The sequence below is a fragment of the Triturus cristatus genome, chromosome 9, assembly GCF_964204655.1.
Source record: "Triturus cristatus chromosome 9, aTriCri1.1, whole genome shotgun sequence".
Taxonomy (NCBI): domain Eukaryota; kingdom Metazoa; phylum Chordata; class Amphibia; order Caudata; family Salamandridae; genus Triturus; species Triturus cristatus.
Window position 1 is genome coordinate 661,931,881 of NC_140592.1, and position 24,323 is coordinate 661,956,203.

The 24,323-nt window shown below is 50.1% G+C and overlaps 1 protein-coding gene across 14 annotated transcripts in view; it reads left to right on the forward strand.

Moving 5' to 3' along the window:
- RELB (RELB proto-oncogene, NF-kB subunit) overlaps window positions 1–24,323 on the forward strand; it is a 621,320-nt gene that overhangs the window by 191,628 nt on the left and 405,369 nt on the right. For all 14 annotated transcript variants that reach the window (XM_085625727.1, XM_085625725.1, XM_085625732.1 and 11 more), the window contains one exon: window positions 14,587–15,200. In XM_085625727.1, the coding sequence (XP_085481853.1) occupies window positions 14,587–15,200 (614 nt within the window). The remainder of the gene's footprint in view (window positions 1–14,586; window positions 15,201–24,323) is intronic.

Genomic DNA, 24,323 nt, shown 5'->3' on the forward strand with positions numbered 1-24,323 from the left:
TGGAGGTCCGGTACTTGTTCCAGCGCCGTTCCACTTCGTCGGAGCTTCTGCTCCCATTTAACGACGCCCTCACTGCCCTCTTGTTGGACACTTGGTCACGGCCAGCCACAGGGGCCCCTGTGGATAAGAATGTCGCCATGCGTCACCGCCCGGCGCCTGGTGACCCTGCTTTTCTGCTCACTCATCCTACGCCTGAGAGCCTGGTTATCCAAGCCTCGACGTCGCAGAGTGCCTTTCCCACGGCTCCGCCTGATAAGGACTCTAAGAAGCTGGAACAGTTCGGTAAGCAGTTGTTCTCTTCGGCCAGCTTGGGGCTGCGGTCAGTGAACACCGCCTGCTAAATGGGCCGCTATTCCCACGCGGTGTGAGATACGGTTGTGCAGGTGTGGCCTCAGCGTCCTGAGGAGACCTACGTTGTGCTGTCCCAAGCGGTTGCTGAGGGTAAGGATGCGGCTAAGTTCGCCATTCGGTGTGGTTTGGACACCGCGGACTCACTGGGTAGGTCGATTTCTATGACTGTGGCGCTTCGTCGCCACGCCTGGTTGAGATCTACCGGGTTCTCGCCAGATGCCCAAAGCGCGCTCATGGACATGCCCTTTGATGGCACTCGCCTGTTTGGCGATAAGACCGACAGTGCACTGGAACGTTTTTAGAACTCGCTGGCCACGTCCAAGTCCTTGGGTCTTTCCGCAAAGAGCCCGGCCACTCCTGGTTTTCGTTCCTTTTGTGGCCACGGCAGAGGCGCCCAGGCACCTTCCACTTCAGCAAGCCTGTGTAGAACCAGCCTCAGCGCGGCCACGGACGCAGCTTCCGCAAGGGCGGGTCTGGGAATCAGTGTGGGGGTCAGTCCACCTCCGCTGCTTCTACCTCCAAAACCTTCCTAATCCGAGCTTTGTGGGGCACCCCACGCCGGTGGGTGGCAGGATCCGCCACCACCTTCCCCACTGGCGCAATATCACATCGGACAAGTGGGTGTTGCAGATCATCCACAGGGGTTACTCCCTTCCCTTTCAGTCCTCCCCTCCAGCCATGCCACCTCGGTGCCACCGCATGTCGGGGGATCACTTGGTCATTCTCCAGCAGGAAGACATGGCCCTCTTGGCCAAGGGGGCCATTGAGTGCGTTCCTGGGCAGGAAGTAGGGAGTGGTTGTTATTCCCACTACTTTCTGGTCCCCAAGATGGACAAAGGGGGTCTGCGCCCCATCTTGGACCTCCGGAACGTCAATCGCTTCCTCTGGAAGGAGAAGTTCAAAATGCTGACTCTGGCTCAGGTCCTGGCTGCCCTCGACCCTGGAGACTGGATGGTAGCGTTGGACTTGCAGGACGCATATTTTCACATCCCCGTCCTGCCAGCCCACCGGCGTTACCTGTGGTTCACGGTAGGCCAGGAGCAGTTGCAGTTTGCTGTGCTCCCCTTCGGCCTTACCAGCGCCCCTCGGGTGTTCACGAAAGTGATGGCGGTGGTCGCAGCTCACCTGCGCAGGTCGGGGGTGTCAGTCTTCCCTTACCTCGACGACTGGTTGTTGAAGGCGGGCTCGCCCCAGGCAGTCGTCAACCACCTTCAGACTACAGCCGACCTCCTGCATTTGCTGGGGTTCTCCATCAACGTGCCGAAGTCGCACACGAGTCCCTCTCAGAAGCTCCCCTTCATCGGAGCGGTTCTGGATTTGATGCTGTTTCGGGTTTATCCTCCCGAGCAGCGAGTCCGGGATATTCTGGCTATGATTCCGATCTTTCAGCCTCTGTCCCGGGTTTCAGTCAGGATGACCCTCCGGCTTCTGGGCCTGATGGCATCCTGCTGGTGACACATGCCAGATGGCATATGAGGGCTCTGCAGTGGGACCTGAAGTTCCAGTGGGTGCAGCATCAGGGCAACCTGTCCGATCATGTCCAGATCTCGGAGGGCACTGCATGACAATTGCAGTGGTGGCTCACGAATCGCGATTGGGTCAATGGCAGATCCCTCTTCCTTCCCCAACCAGAGCACACAATGGTGACGGATGCGTCCCTCCTGGGATTGGGAGGCCACTTGGGAGAGGCGGAGATCAGAGGACTCTGGTCTCCGGCGGAGTACCGGCTCCATATCAACCTATTGGAGCTTCGGGCGATCCGACTTGCACTGAAGGCCTTCCTTCCCTCTGTCTGGGGAAGTGTGGTGCAGGTGTTCACGGACAACACCACCCACCATGTGGTATTGCAACAAACAGGGCGGGGTGGGGTCCTGGACCCTATGTCAGGAGGCTCTGCGCCTCTGGACATGGCTGGAACATCAAGGCATTACCTTGGTGGTTCAACACCAGGCAGGTTCTCTGAACGCCAGGGCGGACAAACTCAGCCGCCGGTGCTTGATGGATCTCGAGTGGCGTGTGAACTCGAACGTGGTGCGAGGCCTCTTTCAGCAGTGGGGAGAATCTTGGTTAGATCTATTCGCCACCGAAGAGAACGCGCAATGTCATCAGTCCTGCGCGTTGGAATTTCCAAGGCGGCACTTGCTAGGCGACGCTTTTCGTTGCGAATGGAGTTGCGGTCTATTGTACGCCTTTCCGCCTATACCACTTCTGCCCAGAGTGCTGAAGAAGATTTGGCGTGACCAGGCCCAAGTCATCCTTGTGGCTCCGGATTGGGCACGAAGGTACTGGTATCCCGAGCTACTCAGCATGGCGATCGATCCCCCAATCCGACTGCCTCTTCGGGAGGATCTTCTGTCGCAGCAGCAGGGGACGGTCCTCCACCCGAACCTGTCCAGCCTCCACCGCCATGCGTGGAGATTGAGCGGTGACAGTTGACAGCTTTCGATCTTCCTCCCGAAATCTGTGATGTCATTCTGGCAGCCAGGCATCCCTCCACTAAGACGGTATACGCCTGCCGGTGGAACAGGTTTGTGGCATGGTGCGCAGCAAAGTCTGTGGATCCCCTTTCTGCCCTTCCTTCTGAGGTCCTTCTGTTCCTGCTATCCTTGGCCCAGCAGGGCTCTGCTCTGGGCACTATGAAAGGTTATCTTTCGGCCATCTCCGCCTTTCTCAGGCTTCCAGATCAGCCTTCTCTCTTTAAGTCCCCGGTTGTTAACCGTTTCCTGAAAGGCATTACACACACGTTTCCTCTCGTGCCATTCATAATGCCTCAGTGGGACTTAAATCTTGTCTTGACCTATCTGATGTGCGCTCCTTTTGAGCCCCTTCATAACTGTCCTTTACGTCTTCTCACTCTCAAGACGGCTTTCCTGGTAGCTATCACCCCTGCCAGAAGAGTGAGTGAGCTCCAGGCTCTTTCTTCCAAACCTCCTTTCCTTTCTGTTCATCCGGACATGGTGGTGTTAAGGAGCCGTCCTTCATTTTTGCCAAAGGTTGTCACGCCCTTCCACATGGGGCAGACCATCACTTTGACCACATTCTTTCCGCCTCTGCATCCTTCAAGGGAGGCGGAGAGGCTCCACCGTATGGACCCAAAACGTGCCCTTGCGTTCTATCTGAAGTGTACACAGCAGTTCCGGGTGGATGACCAGCTCTTTGTTGGCTACGTGGGCGCCAAAAAAGGTCGGGCCGTATACAAACGAACCATCTCGTGGTGGGTCGTTCTGTGCTTCAAAGCATGTTACTCCTTGGCTAAGAAGGAGCCTCCTGTGGGGCTGCGTGCCCATTCTACCAGGGCCACTGCAGCCACTACTGCCTTGGGACACGGCGTTCCCTTGCAGGATATTTGTCAGGCAGCTATGAGGGCCTTGCTGCACACGTTCACCAAGCATTTCTGCCTTGACAGTCAAGTCCCGAGAGACGGCTTCTTTGGCCGTTCTGTTCTCCGTGACTTTCTGGTGTAATCTGTTCGCAGACCCACCACCTGGGTTGGTATTGCTGGGGTAGCTATTCTAAGGTAAGGAATCTATCCCTAACGTGTCTCTTTCAGATGCACAAGTTACTACTTGTGTATTGATATATCTGTAAGAGACATTAGTTAGTGATAGATTCCTAACCGCCTCACCCATCCTCCCCGTTCTGCGAACTGATTTCTAGGGTTAAGGTCATCCCTTTCAGGGCCCTAGTTTCTTGGCACCAGTAGTCAGTTTCTTGCATGGCTCTGCGTTCCTGGCACGGAAAGTCGTGTACAGAACTGACGTCAGTGCACATGGGTGGCGCCTAAGTAGTCTCCGTGACGTCGTCTCGGCGCTTACGACGTCAGCGACGGATGCGGAGCCGCATGACGCTACCTACTGACGCGCAGGGGTACTGCTAGCAAAACTTTCCGGATCCAGTCTGACGCCTGGGGATTATTCTAAGGTAAGGAATCTATCACTAACTAATGTCTCTTACAGATATATCGTTACACAAGTAGTAACTTGTGCACCTTGAACCTATGCATAGTTGCTTGCTGCATCTCTTGATCCGGAAAACTGTCTTCCTCATTGTGGCTATGTCAGTAAGTGAAGAAACAGTAAGCTGTACCAAAGAGAACCATGTTGAGGTGGATAATAACCTGAATCAAGAACTGCTATGCACTGGCCACGAACCAGCCCCTTTGAAGGTTAGAGGGCCCATTCCTCCAGCGCCAAGGCCGCTACGATGGTATTGGCAAGATGGGTGCCTGCCCATGACATTGGCTACGCTGTGATATGTCTGTCGGTGCATACATTCACAAAGCACTATTGCCTTGATGGCCAGGTCTGACAGAAAATACATTTTGCCCACTTGGTTCTTCAGGACTTTTTGATTTGAGACCCCTCTGTAAACCTTCAACTATTGTTTTTGTGTCTATTTTAAAAGTGATAAATCTGCGGTTACAAGCATCAATCAGAAAATACGTTACTTACCTTTGGTAACCCTCTGTGTGATGTATACTCTATCTAACCGCTGATTCATCTCTGCCCCCCAACTTCCCCATTCTGTGGAGTGATCTCTTTAACATCTAAAGAGGTTCCAAGTTAACGGACCGCACGCTGTCACCAACAGTTGTGTTTTACACTCATGCTGAAGGGTAAGGAAAGGGAAAAGGCAAATAAACTGCTGTCTGCGCACAGGGGTGACATTTATTAGCAACTCTGCTCCATCATTTCTGGAGCGGTACAGAGCCAGCATAGAATTGCACCATGCCACCTTTGGAACTATGGAGCATTGCCGAAAAATTCTCCGAATTCAGTATAGCTCCTGGTGGATATTGTAAAATTGAATAATCTGCAGCTGGGCATAGTACACAGCAGAAAGAGTGTTACTGAAGGTAAGTAACTTGTTCATCCTGGCTCCAGTGTTGGGAGTGTGAACATTGAGCCCTAAAAAGGGGAGATAATCAGGAGAGTGCAAAGGGTGGTGGGGTCAAGTGAATAACATTGAACTGGATGAGTAGGTGTTAGACCTGTCAGCCCTTTGGGTGGTCCCTCCTCATCATTATTTATTTTGTCCCACTTTTGCCTCAAACCCTGTTTGAATTTTTCCTTTTTGGGAACCACCAGACTTTTTAGTGTTGCTGCAGATTCAGGGAGCCATTTTATCTACCCCTGAAACTTCTGTCTGAGGGCCTGGAGCACAAAATGGTGGCCACCTGTGACATCACCAGCACCCACTGGAACCTACTAGCACCTTCCAGAACATTCCAGAACCCTGTGACAGTTGGAGGCGGTTTAGAATGTTGGGAAGCTAAGACAGAGAGTTGGCAGTTGGAGCTGGCAGTTGGCACCTGACTGGTGAAGAGTGAGCAGCAGAAACCTGAAGGAGGAAGGAGTAAGGCAGCAGGGGTGGAAACTTGTGCCTGGAGTGGGGTCCATAAACCCACCCTTGATACTAGTCCCTACTGACTGAGCCCAGCCTGAAGCCCTGTGTGGGAAGAAGCAAGAAAAACCATCCTAAGGACCTGGACAGCAGGAACAGGCCTTAGAATCCAAGAACAGCAAGATCCTGACCTGGAAACTGGTTTCCCTGGAGTCCGACGTCGAGTAGCCTGGAGACCTGGAGCCCGAGGTGGAGAAGCGGCGCTGACTGGAAAAGCAGACGTCGTACCCGGAGCCGCCAGAGGTCGAGAGAGGGCGCCGACGGAGGTCGGAGAAGTACCAGAGGTCGAGGAGGAAGTCACCCGAGGTCGAGTGAGCGGCGTCGACGGGGGAGTGAAGTCCGCCCTCCGGAGTCGCCGGAGACCGAGGTGAAGCGTGCCGGAGGTCGGGAGTGGAGATCGCACTCCGGAGTCGCCGGAACCTGAGAGAATCGTGCTGGAGGTCGGGAGTGGAGGTCGCACTCCGGAGTCGCCGGAACCTGAGGAGAGGAGCACCGGAGGTCGGGAGTGAGGATCGCACTCCGGAGTCGCCGGAAGTCGACATCGAGCCAAGGCCGGCCGACGTCATCGAAGCTGAGGTCGCCATCGGACCGGAGCCGCCCGAAGTCGACATCGAGTCAAGACTGCCCGACGCCATCGAATCGGAGGTCGAGATCGAGCCGAGGCCGCCGACATCGAACCGGAACCGCCTACCGGCGTCGTCAAGAACTGACATTGTGCCGAGGCCGCCGACATCGAACCGGAACCGCCTCACGGCGTCGACACGACTTCAGCGGCATCGGAGCTTCAGAAAAAGGGCAGTAAGTGGAATAGAGGGCGCCAAAGGCCCTGTGGAATCCTAAGAGACTACTCTAGGGGTTAGAGAGGTGCTGGAACCAGCTGGACTGTGCCAGGGGTGAGCTGAGACTAATTTAGAGGGGTTGTGTAGAGTGAGAGAGCCAGGTCTCTGGTATTCCCCCCTTGATCTACCTCAGTTTAGGCCTCAGCCTTGTCCAAGCCAGGGAGTAGACACCCTCAAGCCCTCCACATCCCCACAAGCTGTGCCTGGGCCAAATCAGCCCATAGTAATCTCAAATGTGATCTGATTCTAAAAGTGTCACTGTCAGCTTTTAATTATTTATTGAGGGCACTGTATTTATTGTATTTAACCTATTTATTGCTTCACTGTATTTATTGTTCCACAGTATTTATTGATGCACAATATTTATTGGTTTACAGTATTTATTGCCTCAGAATATTTAATTGCCTGTATGTATTGCACTTATATTTATGCCTTTATTATTTATGATCACCCCTATTTATTGAATCTTTAAGACAGTATTTATTTGACCTGCACTATTTAAAAAGCTTTGTATATTGTGATTGTGTATTATTTATCTAATCAGCAACTAAGAGAAAAAGAAGATAAAGCAAGATATTTTCATAATTTTTACGGTGTAGAGTCGTTTTTGGAACGGATGCACGCATGGTTATTGTATGGGTATGACGTATGCTTAGCACGGTGCCTGATTCCTGACCACTCGAGCCAAGCTACCACAGTGTGTCCTGGAAAGACTCCGTTACCACCAACCCTTTCCGGTGTGGGAGTGGAGTATTTCCAACATTAATTGGTGTTCAGTGGTGGGATAGAGCTGTGCCTACGTATACTCAACAATAACTGTGGGTAGTCCATAGGCCTACACCGGGAGTTTTCTCAAAGCGGCCTTCCTAATTGTGGGTTTTTGTTTTTTCCAAATTTACTCTGGTGGTGGGAGGAGGTATTATTAAAGGTACCCCCCTGCATAGTTACTGCAAATAACTGTCCTCTGACCTGAGTGGGCAAGATGGAGTTTGTACTGGAGAATTTAGAAACTTACACTGTGGCCCAACTCAGGGAGTTTTGTCAGCGGGAGGGGGTGTATTGTCCCCCAGGAGCAAAGAAGGGTGCACTCCAAACCAGCTTAAGGGCTTGGGGGGAGGCACGCCGAGAAAGCAAGGCTGAGGAGGAGGACAGGGATAGAGAGCCCGACAGTGAGGGAGCTGGTTTGTACCAACCTGAGGTGGGGAACCTGTCAGTGGGGCCCAGGACACTTTCCAGGAAGGGCAGCAGTGCCTCTAGCGGTGGCTTGTCTGAAGTGGAGTTAACAGACCGGAGGGAGAAAAGGCAGCTCACATGGAACTTAGCAAGGCTGGAGAAGGAGAAGGAGGAACAGAGGATGGCTCATGAGATAAGGCTGAAAGAGATAGATCTTCAGATCCTGAGAATCGGGGCCCACCCTGTACCTAACGGTGGCAGCGAAGAACGAGAGTACACCAGGGAACCCAAACCCTACCTGCCAAAGGACATAGTAGCTAGCTATGGGGTGGGTGACGATATCGCCAAGTGGCTAGCGGCCTATGAGGTCTCGTTAAGGGCCCATGGGGTTCCAGAGAAGTACTGGGGAGCGGGATTGTACAAGTACATGCCTCCAGCTGGTAGGGATGCTTTATTGGCCCTCGAGGAGGATGAGCAGACCCACTACCCCACCATGAAACTGGCGCTCATAAGGAAGTTTGGACTAACACCCGAAAAGTACAGACAGAAGTTCAGGGGTAGTCACAAACTGGGCACACAGAATTGGGTGGACTTCCTGGACTATGCAAAGAAGGCACTAGAGGGTTGGATTCAGGGCAGTGAAGTGAGGAACTACGAGGGGTTGTTTGATCTAGTACTGAAGGAACACCTGCTCGAGAAATGTTTCCCTGAACTGCGTCAACACCTGGTGGATAGCAAGCTGACCAGTCCCCGGAAGCTTGCTGAGGAGGCGGACATTTGGGCTAGTACCCGGGTGTCCACAAGGGGGACTGGAGGGGATACTCAAAAGGCCGGACAGGGCGCCCCTCAGAAGAAAGAGGGAGGGGAAAAGAAAAAGGAGTTCTCCAAAGGCCCCCAAAATAACTTCCAAGGGAAGGGAACAGGATTCACCCCTAGGGCTAACCCACCCAGAAACCCTAATCCTGGCCAGAGTCAGCAGCCAAGGGTTGTCCATTGCTACGAGTGCGGTGGCGTTGGACACTATAAAGGAGATCCGAAGTGCCTGAAACGACCACCCCCTCCCATTGGAGGAAAGACCCCCGGAGTAGCTAGTGTAGTGCTCGGGGAGGAGATGCCCTTAACTAAGGGAAGGGAGTGGGCGGGTGTCACTTTAGTGTCCCTGGGAGAACGGGAGATGGTTCCTAAGATCCAGGTGCCCGCAAATACCGTAAAGTATGGGCAGTGGGTCACCATCAACGGCCAAAGAGGGGAGGCTCTGAGAGACACAGGAGCCAGTATGACTATGGTGCGTAGTCAACTGGTGTCTCCAGAGCAGGTAATTCCCGATGTACTCCACCCAGCCGCGATGGCTGACGGCAGAACAGGCCACTATCCAGTGGCCGAGGTTCCCTTTGAATGGGGGGGGGTTGCAGGTTCACTTCGAGTTGCCGTAAGCCCTGCCGTGCCAGTCGATTGTCTGCTGGGGAATGACATGGAGCACAACGCTTGGAAGGAGGTGGAATACCGGACTCACACTGAGATGCTGGGTACACCTGATTTGGCCTGTGTGAGCACAAGGTCCGCGACTACCCGGAGAGGGAGTTCGTTTCGGCTGGAGCCTGGAACAAAGGCCCAGCCAGCTGCCAGTCAAGGGAAGAACCGAGGACAGGAGGAGCCTGCCTCGGCGTCCACACCCCGTAGGACGGATAGGCCATCGGAGGTGGTGGACCAGGAGTCTGCGGTGGGGGACGTTACCAAACTGGAGGACCTACCCATCCCGGCCGAGTGGCACGTGGAGGGAGGCCCCTCCAGGGAGGAATTCTGCCAGGGCCAGAGGGAGTGCCCTACCCTTGAGGGGCTGAGGCGACAGGCCGAAGCCCAGGCAGCAGGGAACGTTGAAGGGAACTACAGTGTTTACTGGGAGGATGGCCTCCTCTACAGTGAACCCAAGGCACCCCTACACGGATCCTCACGAGCCTTGGTAGTCCCTCAACGTTATCGAGCCTTCCTTCTGGAGTTGGCTCACGAGATACCATTGGCAGGACACCTGGGGCAAGACAAGACCTTCGCCCGTCTTGTCCCACACTTTTATTGGCCTCAGATGAAAGTGTCGTCCGATACCTACTGCCGGACATGTGTGTCTTGCCAAGCCAGTGGGAAAACAGGGGTGAAGCTGAAAGCTCCCCTGGAACCACTTCCTGTCGTTAGCACCCCCTTTGAAAGGGTGGGCATCGACATTGTGGGTCCGTTAGATCCGCCAACGTCAGCTGGTCACAGGTTTATCCTGGTTCTGGTGGATCATGCCACACGGTACCCAGAGGCAATACCTCTGAGGACCATAACAGCACCTGTTGTGGCTAGTGCCCTGATGGGAATCTTTACCCGAGTGGGTTTTCCCAAGGAAGTTGTGTCCGACAGGGGGACCAACTTCATGTCAGCGTACATGCGGGCGATGTGGAAGGAGTGTGGAGTGACATACCGGTTCACCACTCCTTACCACCCCCAGACAAATGGTCTGGTGGAGAGGTTTAACAAAACCTTGAAGGGCATGATCAGAAGTCTGCCTGAAAGCCTGCGGAGGAAATGGGACGTCCTCCTACCCTGTTTACTCTTTTCCTTCAGGGAAGTGCCACAGAAGGGAGTGGGCTTCAGCCCCTTCGAACTTCTGTATGGGCACCCTGTACGTGGACCTCTCAACCTGGTGAGAGACGGATGGGAAAGAACTCCCAGAAAGCTTCCCCAGGATGTGGTGAGCTACATGCTGGCCTTCCGGAGCCAAATGGCTAAGTTGTGGAAGCAAGCTTCTGACAACTTGGAAGCCAGCCAAGCAATGATGAAGGCGTGGTATGACCACAATGCTCACCCGGTGGAGTTGGAGCCTGGCCAGAAGGTGTGGGTGATCGAACCAGGAGAGCTTAGCGCCCTCCAGGATCGCTGGTCAGGACCCTTTGAGGTGTTGGAGAAGAAGGGTAAGGCTACCTACTTGGTGGACCTTAAAACCCCTCGTCAGCCCCTGCGGGTGCTGCATGCCAACCGCCTCAAACCCCACCACGAGAGGCCCGAAGTCATCTTGATGATGGTGACTGACGGAGGAGAGGACGTGGAAAGCGAGCCTCTCCCTGATTTGTTTGCGTCTCAAGAAAAGGATGGGTCGGTGGAGGGAGTGATTCTCTCCCCATCTCTAACTCCTGAACAGCAGGAGGACTGTCGCCAGGTCCTGGGGCAGTACTCTTCGTTGTTCTCCCTTGTCCCGGGTAGGACTCACCTGTGCGTCCATGACGTGGACACAGGAGACAGCCCACCTGTGAAGTCCAAGATCTACCGGATGTCAGACAAGGTGAAGGCCAGCATTCATAGTGAAGTCACTAAGATGCTGGAGCTAGGAGTGATCGAACCTTCTAGCAGCCCCTGGTCCAGTCCGGTGGTACTAGTACCAAAAGCTGCACCACCGGGTGCCCAACCGGAACTGAGGTTCTGTGTGGACTACCGGGGACTGAATTCAGTGACCAAAACTGATGCTCATCCGATCCCTAGGGCGGATGAATTGATTGACCGGCTGGGAGCTGCCCAATATCTAAGTACCTTTGACCTTACTTCTGGGTACTGGCAGATCTCTTTGACTGATGGAGCAAGGGAAAGGTCAGCCTTCTCCACGCCCAATGGCCACTACCAGTTCTGTGTGATGCCCTTTGGGCTCAAGAACGCACCTGCCACGTTTCAGCGCCTGGTAAACCAGATCCTCACCGGAATGGAGAGTTTCTCTGCTGCTTATCTGGATGACATAGCCGTCTTCAGTAACAGCTGGGAGGATCACTTGCGTCACCTGCAAGCTGTTCTCCAGGCCCTGAGACAAGCTGGATTGACGATCAAGGCCAGCAAGTGCCAGATCGGGCAGGGGTCGGTAGTGTACCTTGGACACTTGGTGGGTAGGGGAGCGGTGCAACCCCTCCAGGCGAAGATCGAGGCCATCATGGCCTGGGAACCCCCCAAGACTCAGACTGAGGTCCGAGCTTTTCTGGGCCTCACGGGATATTACCGCCGCTTCGTGAAGGGGTACGGTACCATCGTAGCCCCCCTCACGGAGCTCACGTCCAAGAAACAACCTCGACGGGTAGTCTGGACGGAGGCTTGTCAGCAGGCCTTTGTGAGATTGAAGAAAGCCATGTGCGAGGCCCCGGTCTTAAGGGCCCCAGACTTTTCCAAGGAGTTCATTGTCCAGACGGATGCATCAGAACATGGCATTGGGGCAGTGTTATCGCAACTCAACGAAGAGGGTCTGGATCAACCCGTGGTCTTCCTATCCCGGAGACTACTCCCCAGGGAACAGAAGTGGAGTGCAATAGAGCGTGAAGCCTTTGCAGTGGTATGGGCTCTGAAGAAGTTGCGGCCATACCTGTTTGGCTCGCACTTCCTGGTTCAGACCGACCACAGACCCCTTTGTTGGCTGATGCAAATGAAGGGGGAGAATCCCAAGTTGTTGAGGTGGTCTATTTCCCTACAGGGAATGGACTTTCAGGTGGAACATCGGCCTGGAGTGGACCACGCCAATGCAGACGGTCTCTCAAGGTATTTCCGCCTTAGTGATGAGAACTCCCAAGGGGTTGGGTAGCTCTCCCCACTTTCAGCTGGGGGGGACGCGTGTTAGACCTGTCAGCCCTTTGGGTGGTCCCTCCTCATCATTATTTATTTTGTCCCACTTTTGCCTCAAACCCTGTTTGAATTTTTCCTTTTTGGGAACCACCAGACTTTTTAGTGTTGCTGCAGATTCAGGGAGCCATTTTATCTACCCCTGAAACTTCTGTCTGAGGGCCTGGAGCACAAAATGGTGGCCACCTGTGACATCACCAGCACCCACTGGAACCTACTAGCACCTTCCAGAACATTCCAGAACCCTGTGACAGTTGGAGGCGGTTTAGAATGTTGGGAAGCTAAGACAGAGAGTTGGCAGTTGGAGCTGGCAGTTGGCACCTGACTGGTGAAGAGTGAGCAGCAGAAACCTGAAGGAGGAAGGAGTAAGGCAGCAGGGGTGGAAACTTGTGCCTGGAGTGGGGTCCATAAACCCACCCTTGATACTAGTCCCTACTGACTGAGCCCAGCCTGAAGCCCTGTGTGGGAAGAAGCAAGAAAAAACATCCTAAGGACCTGGACAGCAGGAACAGGCCTTAGAATCCAAGAACAGCAAGATCCTGACCTGGAAACTGGTTTCCCTGGAGTCTGACGTCGAGTAGCCTGGAGACCTGGAGCCCGAGGTGGAGAAGCGGCGCTGACTGGAAAAGCAGACGTCGTACCCGGAGCCGCCAGAGGTCGAGAGAGGGCGCCGACGGAGGTCGGAGAAGTACCAGAGGTCGAGGAGGAAGTCACCCGAGGTCGAGTGAGCGGCGTCGACGGGGGAGTGAAGTCCGCCCTCCGGAGTCGCCGGAGACCGAGGTGAAGCGTGCCGGAGGTCGGGAGTGGAGATCGCACTCCGGAGTCGCCGGAACCTGAGAGAATCGTGCCGGAGGTCGGGAGTGGAGGTCGCACTCCGGAGTCGCCGGAACCTGAGGAGAGGAGCACCGGAGGTCGGGAGTGAGGATCGCACTCCGGAGTCGCCGGAAGTCGACATCGAGCCAAGGCCGGCCGACGTCATCGAAGCTGAGGTCGCCATCGGACCGGAGCCGCCCGAAGTCGACATCGAGTCAAGACTGCCCGACGCCATCGAATCGGAGGTCGAGATCAAGCCGAGGCCGCCGACATCGAACCGGAACCGCCTACCGGCGTCGTCAAGAACTGACATTGTGCCGAGGCCGCCGACATCGAACCGGAACCGCCTCACGGTGTCGACACGACTTCAGCGGCATCGGAGCTTCAGAAAAAGGGCAGTAAGTGGAATAGAGGGCGCCAAAGGCCCTGTGGAATCCTAAGAGACTACTCTAGGGGTTAGAGAGGTGCTGGAACCAGCTGGACTGTGCCAGGGGTGAGCTGAGACTAATTTAGAGGGGTTGTGTAGAGTGAGAGAGCCAGGTCTCTGGTATTCCCCCCTTGATCTACCTCAGTTTAGGCCTCAGCCTTGTCCAAGCCAGGGAGTAGACACCCTCAAGCCCTCCACATCCCCACAAGCTGTGCCTGGGCCAAATCAGCCCATAGTAATCTCAAATGTGATCTGATTCTATAAGTGTCACTGTCAGCTTTTAATTATTTATTGAGGGCACTGTATTTATTGTATTTAACCTATTTATTGCTTCACTGTATTTATTGTTCCACAGTATTTATTGATGCACAATATTTATTGGTTTACAGTATTTATTGCCTCAGAATATTTAATTGCCTGTATGTATTGCACTTATATTTATGCCTTTATTATTTATGATCACCCCTATTTATTGAATCTTTAAGACAGTATTTATTTGACCTGCACTATTTAAAAAGCTTTGTATATTGTGATTGTGTATTATTTATCTAATCAGCAACTAAGAGAAAAAGAAGATAAAGCAAGATATTTTCATAATTTTTACGGTGTAGAGTCGTTTTTGGAACGGATGCACGCATGGTTATTGTATGGGTATGACGTATGCTTAGCACGGTGCCTGATTCCTGACCACTCGAGCCAAGCTACCACAGTGTGTCCTGGAAAGACTCCGTTACCACCAACCCTTTCCGGTGTGGGAGTGGAGTATTTCCAACAGTAGGCCAATAACGTTTTTCTGTCTTTGGGGTTAGTTTACTCGTATGGTTAGAATTCTATTTGTGATTGTTAAATCAGTGAACAATGTTTATTATGAGGTGATCAAAACTTAACTTTACTTCACATCATAGTGGATAGTTTGGTGCAATTTGAAATTATATAACCTTCCTTTTTCTGTAGAACTCATTGCAGAGTTCATTGAAGAAGATACCAGACCCAGCCAAAACTTGTCAACCAAGAGTTGTACTCCTGAGATGAAGAACTTCATAAAACAAGAGGCCAGAGAAGCACACCAACTTCCTACGAGCCACCGAGTGCAAGGGAGTGTTACAGCAGAAAAGACCGCACTCTTGGTGCCCAGAGGCTCGAATCCTGGGCCTTCTATTCAACAAAAGGAGTTCACAGTGTCCTCTAATGGTCATAATGTTCCTGATATGTGTAATTATACAGCTCAATATCCGGTCACCAATATCAACAAAATGATAAACAATTTGACGCTCCTGAACCCAACTTCAAATTCAATTTCTCCAACTCTTGTTCCACGGAGTACGGCACCACTTAGTCATGGCCAGTGGATCCCACACGATAACCCCTCTGCTTCCAAGGTGCACCATGCTGTGAACGCTAGCAATGTACTTGAGGAATTTCTTCAGAAGAAGACACCAAAGTTGCATATAAAGGAGCAACCAAAGCAGCGGGGAATGCGGTTTCGCTACGAGTGTGAGGGGCGATTCGCTGGCAGCATACTTGGAGCCAGTAGCACAGATGAGAACAAAACTCTGCCCGCAATTGAGGTGAGTTAGAGCAAATTATATTAGAGTACAATATCCTTGTTCCCCACATTAGTAAGTATTATTTTGTGTACAGTGCATAGTGTGGAATGAATCCCCTTTTGACACTTGATGTTTACCCCAAATCTTAATCCATTAGGTACAATTACCTCAGACTACAGATATGCATACTTGATTATAAAAAAATAAACAGACGAGAACATCGTTTTTTGTGATGGCAAAGTGACTTAATTGGCAGTGATATTTTGTTCACTAATGTCGTCATAAAGGAGAAAATGTTGTATCTGTTTTAGTTTAAACATCAAAGCCAAAGAAACTGGGGGGACTGGGGGGACTGGGGCTTGAGAAAGGTCCAACATATGTGCCACTATGTGAAGCTAGCCAAACAAAGAGTATGCTGTTCCTAAAGGGGAGTTTAGGACTGTCAAGAAGGGGGTTCTTCTTTTATGAGCAAGGGCCCTCATACACCCTAGAGCAGAGGTCTTCAATCTGTGGGACGCGACCCCCAGGGGGGGCCCTGGAGTCATGGAATGGGGGGGTCGCACGTTTCCAGGCCTCACTTCTGCCAGGAATCCAAAATATGCTTTTCCTTTTGGAAAAAGACACCAGTTCGGGCGCTTTATTATGAACGGTAAAATGCTTCTGCTGATGTGGAGTCTCCTGTGCTGTGAAAAAAAGAGACAGGGCAGACCGGTAAAACAATCCTTCACACCAGGGTGCCTGCTTGGCTGAATGAAATGCAAATGCAGCTATGAGTTAATCTGCAAATGTAAAGGGTGCTTGGGAGTGGTAATCACTATAAGCATTGTGATTGCAAAGATTTGTTTTTTTTCAGTGGTAGTAGGAAGAGTTAATAACTGGGCTGTAAAGTTAATGTTTTTAATTGTACCTGTATTTACACAGCGCTTAGTACCCCTGAGGAGGGTTAAAGGGACAGTTGTGCAAAAAAAATTGCATTACTTATGTACTGGTATTACTAAAATCTACGTTTTGAAAGCTCCATTTTATCCTACAATATTATAAAATACTGACTTATGCATTCACAGTGCTTTCTGTCACAGGCTGTGACATTGTAGCACAAACAATTACACGTCCCTGTTCTCCACTGCACCAACCAAATGTAAATCTGTGGCTCTCTGGTTACAAGACACAGACCTCTGCAGTGCATTAACTAATAGTGGTTTCATAATGTACTGCAGTGCATTTCCCACTGAGTTACGTCTTATTAAAATTTATTTTTCATTTAATCTATCCATTATTTTATATGTAGCTACCTAATTGTGAAAGTTCTAAAAAGCAAACAAAATATTTTGGGGCTTATTCATGAGATGCTTGTGCCACTGGAGTGTCACTTTTTTAGAAGCTCCGGTAGCGCAGGCGTCTCAATTATATCTATGTGGCGACGCACAGTCACCCAGCGTGGCTTTGCATGGCCTCATAGATATGGAGTAAGACAAAGCAGTGCAAGTCACTGCGTTGCCTTACTCTATGTCAAGTAGGCGTTCCATGGCATTGCAGTGGGTGTTCCCACGCAACGCCCACGGATTTTGACGCTGACCCAGATTTACAAAACCATGTAAACCTGGGGCAGCGCCAAAACCGTATGCCTCAACACAGCAGGCATAACGGGGAGAAATGATTTCATTTCTCTTCATTAGCTCCACTTTCCATGTGTGCTGGATTCTGTAGCACACATAGAAAGAGGAAAGCCCCTCTCTGGATTGTTTTTGTGCAGGAAGGTGCCCCTTCCTGCACAAAAACAACTTTGCCTGTTGGCGGTAGGCAGCAATTTGTGCGCCAACACAGGGGAAAAGGACAGGAATGTACCACTTTTCATAAATAAGGTGAATTCCTGCCCTTTCACATTGGCGTAGGGCAGCGCAGCAAGAAGACTTGCGGAGCTGCCCTGCGCCAATTCCTCATAAATGAGGCCCTTTGTTTTTAGACAGACCTTTGACCATGCCCCCACGATCATTGACCTTTGCTTTGCTAAACACTGTTTAATATTATTTCCCCACTGTAAAAATGATTTGTAGTTGGAATTGGGGGTGTTTATGGTTGTCGATAGTTGTCAATGATGAGGAGTACCAAGTTCTAGAATTTCAGGAGGGGGTCTTTACACCAAAAAGATTTTGACAAGGGGGTCTCGGCATAAAAAAGTTTGAAGACCTCTGCCCTAGAGGGTGTCATGCTTCATCATCGGGCAGCTCCTTGTTGGGCCTGCGCTGCAATGCACAATGGGCCACGCAGGGTAGCTCTTTGCAGGAGGTCTTTTATTTTTGCCATTGTGAATGGTGGGGTGTTGTGGGGCATGTGGTGGTTAATTCTGAGGAGAAGTGGAGGGGTGGTGTGTCAATAAAAATAACTAAATGGACCCAAAAGACGCTTTATGCACTGGGTTCCTTTGTTATGATTAAAAAGTAGAAAGTTTGGGCAAGAGCAGGTTGTGATGAACCTCTCAAGCTCTTAGTTAATGTGTATGAAAGGTATGGGGTTCAACATGTTATTGTCCAGTGGATCATGGCATTTCATCAGGACCGAAGGAATCCTTATCTATTCATGTAGGGAAGGTAGATGCGTGCAAGTGGATTATACCATACCCTAAAATATAATCTATAGTATTCCTTTTGGGGGGACCTAACTGAGCGGTCTCATGGCCCCAGCAGGGGTAGGAAAATCATATTGCCCGAACCATTTTGATTTTTGTAATGGGCAAGAAGATTTAATGGATATTTTGCCAGACAGACAAGTAGACATTAAATCGCGTACATAATACAGACTGTGGGCACTCTGAGGTTCACAGCCAATCAGAAAGGCTGGCAGATAGCTGGAGACGCTTTGGAGGGCTCTGATGGGCTAGAAGCCCATGACTGGGCTCTTGCAAGTAATTGGCTTGGAGACTGAAACGTCAGTCTAAATAAGCAGCAGTCTCAGTAAGCAGGTGTCTCTCTGTCTCAAGATCAATGGGGTGGACTTGCAGAACCGTGAGGAAGCTGTCTCCATTTTATCACAAGATGAAGACACAAATATCTTGCTGCTGGGGGCGCGACCTGAGACTGATGTGAGGAGAAAGGGTGGTATTAATGTTACCAGGCTGATGCCAAGTGAGCTTGTGGCATCAGGGGCGTAGGAATACATTTAGCTTTATCCTCTCTGCTCTTAAAGAGAAGAAGAAATGCAAACATCCTGCTGAACAGATTACCGTCAAAATAACGGCATTACTGTAGTGCCCAGTTCAGATTCCACAAGCGAAAACAGAGCGCGCTAACTTGGAGTTCGAAGGGGACTGTTCTTTAAGCTGGATGCTTATGCTGCGACACATATTGTACTAAATTTGGCATTAAAGAATTGTACCGGATCTTAAACATGTAGCATTCCCATGCTCAGTATCTCAGCATCGCCACACGTTAGCATTAAATCAAATGAGCAATATGTTTGTTTTACCTCATATCATCGTGGATGGTATTGCCAGTGGCGGCTAGTAGATTTTAAAAATGGTAGGGCGGATAGGTGATTTGCAATAATTTCCTTTATAAGACATTGGGACAGAAGCTGCTATCCGTTACCTGCAAAGTGCCTGATCACAATTGTCCACTTGCCTCTGTATGCTGTTACATAATATTTGGTAAGACGAAGAGATGTTGAAATTCAGTGTCCCGAATCAGTCATCATCGGTGGGCTAATAGAGTGTGCGCCTCGCATTGCACGCAATGTGACATGAGTTAACATTATCTGTCTCCTCTCGCCCTCACCTTATTTTTCTCTCACGTGCCCATGTTTCATGTTCTATCATGCTATTTTACGGAACGTGTGCCTGTGTAACGACATCTTGAAATAATGGCCTGGTTCGTGAGGATCGTGAGTGCTGTGTGCTGCCACGTGCTGCAAGTGCCTCGGCCCTGTCTCTTCCTCCCCAAAGCCCCCTCCTAAGACGTTTCTCGCACCTTACTTGCAGTTTAACTGTTTGACTTGTTTGGGTCAAACCCCATTAGTCCAATCAGAGGACGCCTGGCACCCTCCCCCTTTGGCACATTACATGTTGCGTGTTCGGAGGAACACATTGTCTGCTTTCTTCCAGGAGACCACAATGAAAAGCATTTCCAACTAGTGCTCTAACGTCATTTGTGATAATTGTATGCATTTATGAGCTACGCTGGAACTGGTGGAATTAATTTTTTAGCATTGAAAATTGGGCAGTTACCCGTGACCGTCCGTCCCCTGGCACAGAATGTCCTGCACGTAGACTGCACAATACGCTTGCAGAGATTTCAAGCGATACCCCAACACTCTGTAGTACAGTCCATGAGCTCCCAGTCGCCTCGCAGCAGCCGGACTCCAGTACTTTATCATAATGAGTTTACTCCTTTCGGTCTTGGAACCCACACACCTTGGTAATATACTGGCTTTAGCAGGTGAAATTATGCTCTAAAACGTCTTTCCCTGTTTTTCAGACTATGTGTGTCATTAAAAAAAAGAGAAAAATTGATTATCAAAACGAACTGTACATGAGTGCACAACCCAGTGATGCCCCACTAACTAGTAGTCCTCGCACCCTCTTCACAAACTCCATGCACACAATTCGGTTCTTGCTAAAGCACCTCAAGTTAGGGTGTTCCTGCTATAAAAATTGTTCTCTGTTATCCCCCAGTTGCTCCTGGGAGTTAGAGTTAGACTATATCAACTACTGAACAGGCAATAAAAATAACCATCGACTCTACACTTCCTTGCACCAATAGATACTCACCTTTGCGCTCTCTCTCTCTCTCGCTCTCTCTCTCTCTCTCACTCACTCACTCACTCACTCACTCACTCACTCACTCACTCACTCACTCACACTCTCTCTCTCTCTCTCTCGCTCCCTCTCCTGTCAGCAGGTGCATCAACCCTTCAAGCTAGAATACTGGCTTTGTAGCTTGGGACAAGCACATTGCAAACAGGTTATTGAATAAAACACTCCACCTGCTGATCCAACACACTGGAATCGAAGCTGGGGACCTGCTGGTGTCTCTTTACTTTGTATGTGGTAGCAGATGCAATAGCCCACCAAACCTCCATACTGGTATCTATGTATGGCCTGTAGGTTAGAAACAGATCACTGCAGCATACTTTCGACCTCCTTAGCTGTCCTCCTATTGGGAATGGGGGCTGTAATCAGAAAGTGTCACTTTTTGCCTGTGATGTGATAAGATTTTCTCAAGCTCTATTTAGGCAAAGAGCCCTCAATGCTTGGGTAAGTTAGAGGTACATGAAGAATATTTAGACTGTCGTCCTCCTCCTCCCCTACTGGTGCCCCTGAAGCTCATGCCCAACCCAAAATCCCTCTCGATGCCTGCACCCGCCCTTCTACATTATTTTTTTTCTGACTACAGAAATGATTTTCAGAGGATCTCAGGGTCATAACCCCACACTGTCACTGGTTCAGCGTCACCACTGGGTGGCATCAAAGTCTCCCGGACAGGCCCCTGCGGATACAGAGCGGTTTTATTGCATGTGATCAGAACTCACCCCTCCCACCTCCGGTGACCAGAACCTTCTTCAGCAGAGAGACCCAGTATGCAGGCATCTCACAACCTCCACCTCCATCCCAGGCACTCGAGGGCTGGCCTGACTCTTTTGGCAGTTTGAAGTTGTCTCTGACGGAGTTTAGTGGCCTCCAAGACGGCTGCCTGTGACTGGCATCAGTAGTCTGCAGCGAAACTTGAACAGCCGCACGTGTAGGTGCCTGTGCCTAGGTAGGTCTGTCAGAGAGATTCCTGCCTGCTGTGCTAAATGTACATGGGTTGGTCAGCCTATTAACTAATAGAGGTTTTATAATGTCTTGTAGTGCATTTCCCACTGATTAACATAACTTTCAGTTCATTGTAATTAAAGCTTTCCATTTTTAGGTCTCGCCTGAGACAGCGCTTTAGCGCTGTTCTGGCGAGACTTATAGTAAGCACTTTTGGAAGTGCAAACGAGTGCTTTCAGGCCTCCAAATACAGTGCATGTGTGCCGGGCGCGCGCACCATTTGGAGGCCTGAAAGCACTCGTTTTCTTTCACTTTCGCCTGTCACACAGCCGCGCTTTGAAGTGTGATCGCGATTGCGATCACTTACATTTCGCGGGCGCTTTGATGTTTTCAGTGAGCCGCGCGGCCACTGAGGACATCAAAGTGCCCGTGAACACCATTTGCCACCCCCTTCCTGCTTGTTTTAAAGTTCACCGTTCTGCTTGGATGCCATATTTTACACATCACTACACTTCCAATACGATTAACCAACAAATTGCATCTACTTTACTTAAAAAATATTTTCTCGGTAAACAATCAATGTAACACTGCATATTTTTACAGCCAACTGTATGAAAATTGCATTGGACAATCATTAATTACGACAACGATCCCTTTTCAACAGGACCCATGCCGTTGTTCAGTACTCTATGTGTAACTGATGAACGTTCCTGGGTTTACCCAACACCTTTCTCATATTGCATCATATCGCCTATTCATTATCCGTTAAGCAGCTATAGTCTTCGGCGCACTTACCGTGACATATGGTGAATTGCATCCCTTGTTAAAAAAAAAAACTTGCGAAAAGCCAACTTCTTTTATAACGAATTCCATGGCGTCACATTCATATTTCATGGCGTGCCGAGGCGCGCATATCCCTTTAAGTGAAAACTGAAGCACTAGTTGAGAGCCTGTTCATTGTTTATGAACCCTCCCATCTGCCCCCCGGTGGTTAATCACGTGCATCTGTAAAAACACTGTGACCAAAGTCTAAACGACGGAATTTGCATATTGCACGTTAGCCCTCATTCTCCCTTTCAAACTGTTAAAACTACGTGTCCCACAATCCCTTGTGGCGAATCCCTCTCAATATGGTGTATTACACAACACCCGATTACCAATACAATATTCCAGAATGACCAATATTTATAATGGTGGGTAAACAAAACATCAGAACCCCAGACATATGCATCTATAACGTCCTCATAATTTATTAAACCAGTTCATGACCGTGATAATGGTAGCAACTTGACAGTCCTTAAAATGCCTAATGGATTCACGTGCTCATAGTGGTCTGCCATGACCGGAAACCCGACTCCTGTGCCAATCGTCGTAAAATGCATGAAAGCTTTGTCCCGTTTTTACTGATTCCTGTTTATTCATGGCTGCAATCTCACCGATTTGGCTGTATAGAGGCATAAAGTTCGGAACGGTCATAGCAGGTGATCAGGTACCTTCAACCAATCTGATTGAGGTGGCTTATGTTTTCCATACCAAGCCATTGCCACTCTGCACCTACCAGGCGCAGCGCCATTCCCACATACCTGACGTCTTTTTTAGGTCTCGCCTGAGACAGTGCTTTAGCGCTGTTCTGGCGAGACTTATAGTAAGCACTTTTGGAAGTGCAAACGAGTGCTTTCAAGCCTCCAAATACAGTGCATGTGTGCCGGGCGCGCGCACCATTTGGAGGCCTGAAAGCACTCGTTTTCTTTCACTTTCGCCTGTCACACAGCCGCGCTTTGAAGTGTGATCGCGATTGCGATCACTTACATTTCGCGGGCGCTTTGATGTTTTCAGTGAGCCGCGCGGCCACTGAGGACATCAAAGTGCCCGTGAACACCATTTGCCACCCCCTTCCTGCTTGTTTTAAAGTTCACCGTTCTGCTTGGATGCCATGTTTGTCTCTCTAGTAATCAATGTTTGAAAGTCTGCTAACCTGCGAAGGTATGTCTGACTCAAGTGACTCCATCTGGGGCGAAGGGCGGCAGCTGGAATCACAAGACATGTGCCCTTAAGGGCTCGGGAGATTATAATTTATGAACTTTTTAATAGTTGCCTACAGAGTGCTCTCGGCCCTCCATTGTCTTTCCATTCACATCAATATTTACTTGTGGTTGAAATGCGGAGCCCATGCTCTAGAAATCAATCTTGAGTTCAACCACTGCCGGCTTCTGGGTATGCCATTGTTTACTTTCAGTGTTATGAGCGGCTTCGCTTTGCGGTTATAATATTCAGCAATTAAAGGGAGTTCAACAAGTCTGTTACTGTTTCATTTCATTCTTATGATCGACATATTTTTATAAGCACAGACAGAACCGAGACTCGAACCTGGTATCCCAGGCCCGAAGTCCGTAGCTCTGTATGTTACGCCACATTCTCGCTGGGTAGTAGATTGCCATTAGTTTCGTAATAGCTTTGTTTTGGGGATACGCATGTTTCTACGCTGGCCATACAGGAGGAATAATGGACTGGGTGCGCTCACTGCCGGTCATTGCCAAACACCACTTTGACTAAAACAGCAGTTGTACTTTGATTTTTAAATTTTGTGCTTGTTGCTTCACTTACACTTTTTATAATGGTGTAAATGTTACCATGTAGCTGTTAACCAGTTTAATGGCACTCTTTTATCGAGCTGGGCAGGATGGAAGGCTGATAGGGCCTCACAAGGATTCACACTCGTGACCTGTGCACTGTGTTTCAGTGGCACAGACCATCTGACTGAAAACATCCTGCCATGAAATCTCGTTTGTGTGGAGTAATGCCTCATGGAAATTCTGTTTTTTTTTAAAAATTACTGTTCTGCTTGTTTATTTTTATTTTGCAGGGGTGGGTTTCAGCGTGCAGAACTAACATTTATCTGTTGACCCCGATGCATGAAATTAAGGAGTACAGGGAATGGTGAGTGAGTTCAAAGAATTAAAACAAAAACAAGCTCGCAAGGTAAGGCTCTCAGACCGCAATAGTTTTCTAAGCAGATCAGATGGAAGTTTTTTTTTTAGGAAACGGGGGGCGCAGAGGGGGTTGTGGGCAACCAAAAGTGTTTGCTTAAGATGACCCGTGTTTATCCCTGCGCATGTTGTCACCTCATGCAAATGGCGATTCATTAAAAGGGATTAGCAAGGGCCTTCCCTTTGATGTGAGAGCGGATCCCCCCTGCAGTCCACTGAGAGCCCCCCTCACTCTTCTCTTGAAAACACAGCCACACCAATAAACTCTCGCATCGCTCTGGGCTCCATGCGGTTAAAAGCCACCAGCGCATTTGGCCCATTTGGTAGTTTCGCAGCACTTTGAAAATTAGCATTTGCAATGCAATCGGTCTCGCATTTACGCGAGTTTAAGCTACTGGCATTGTAAATGAC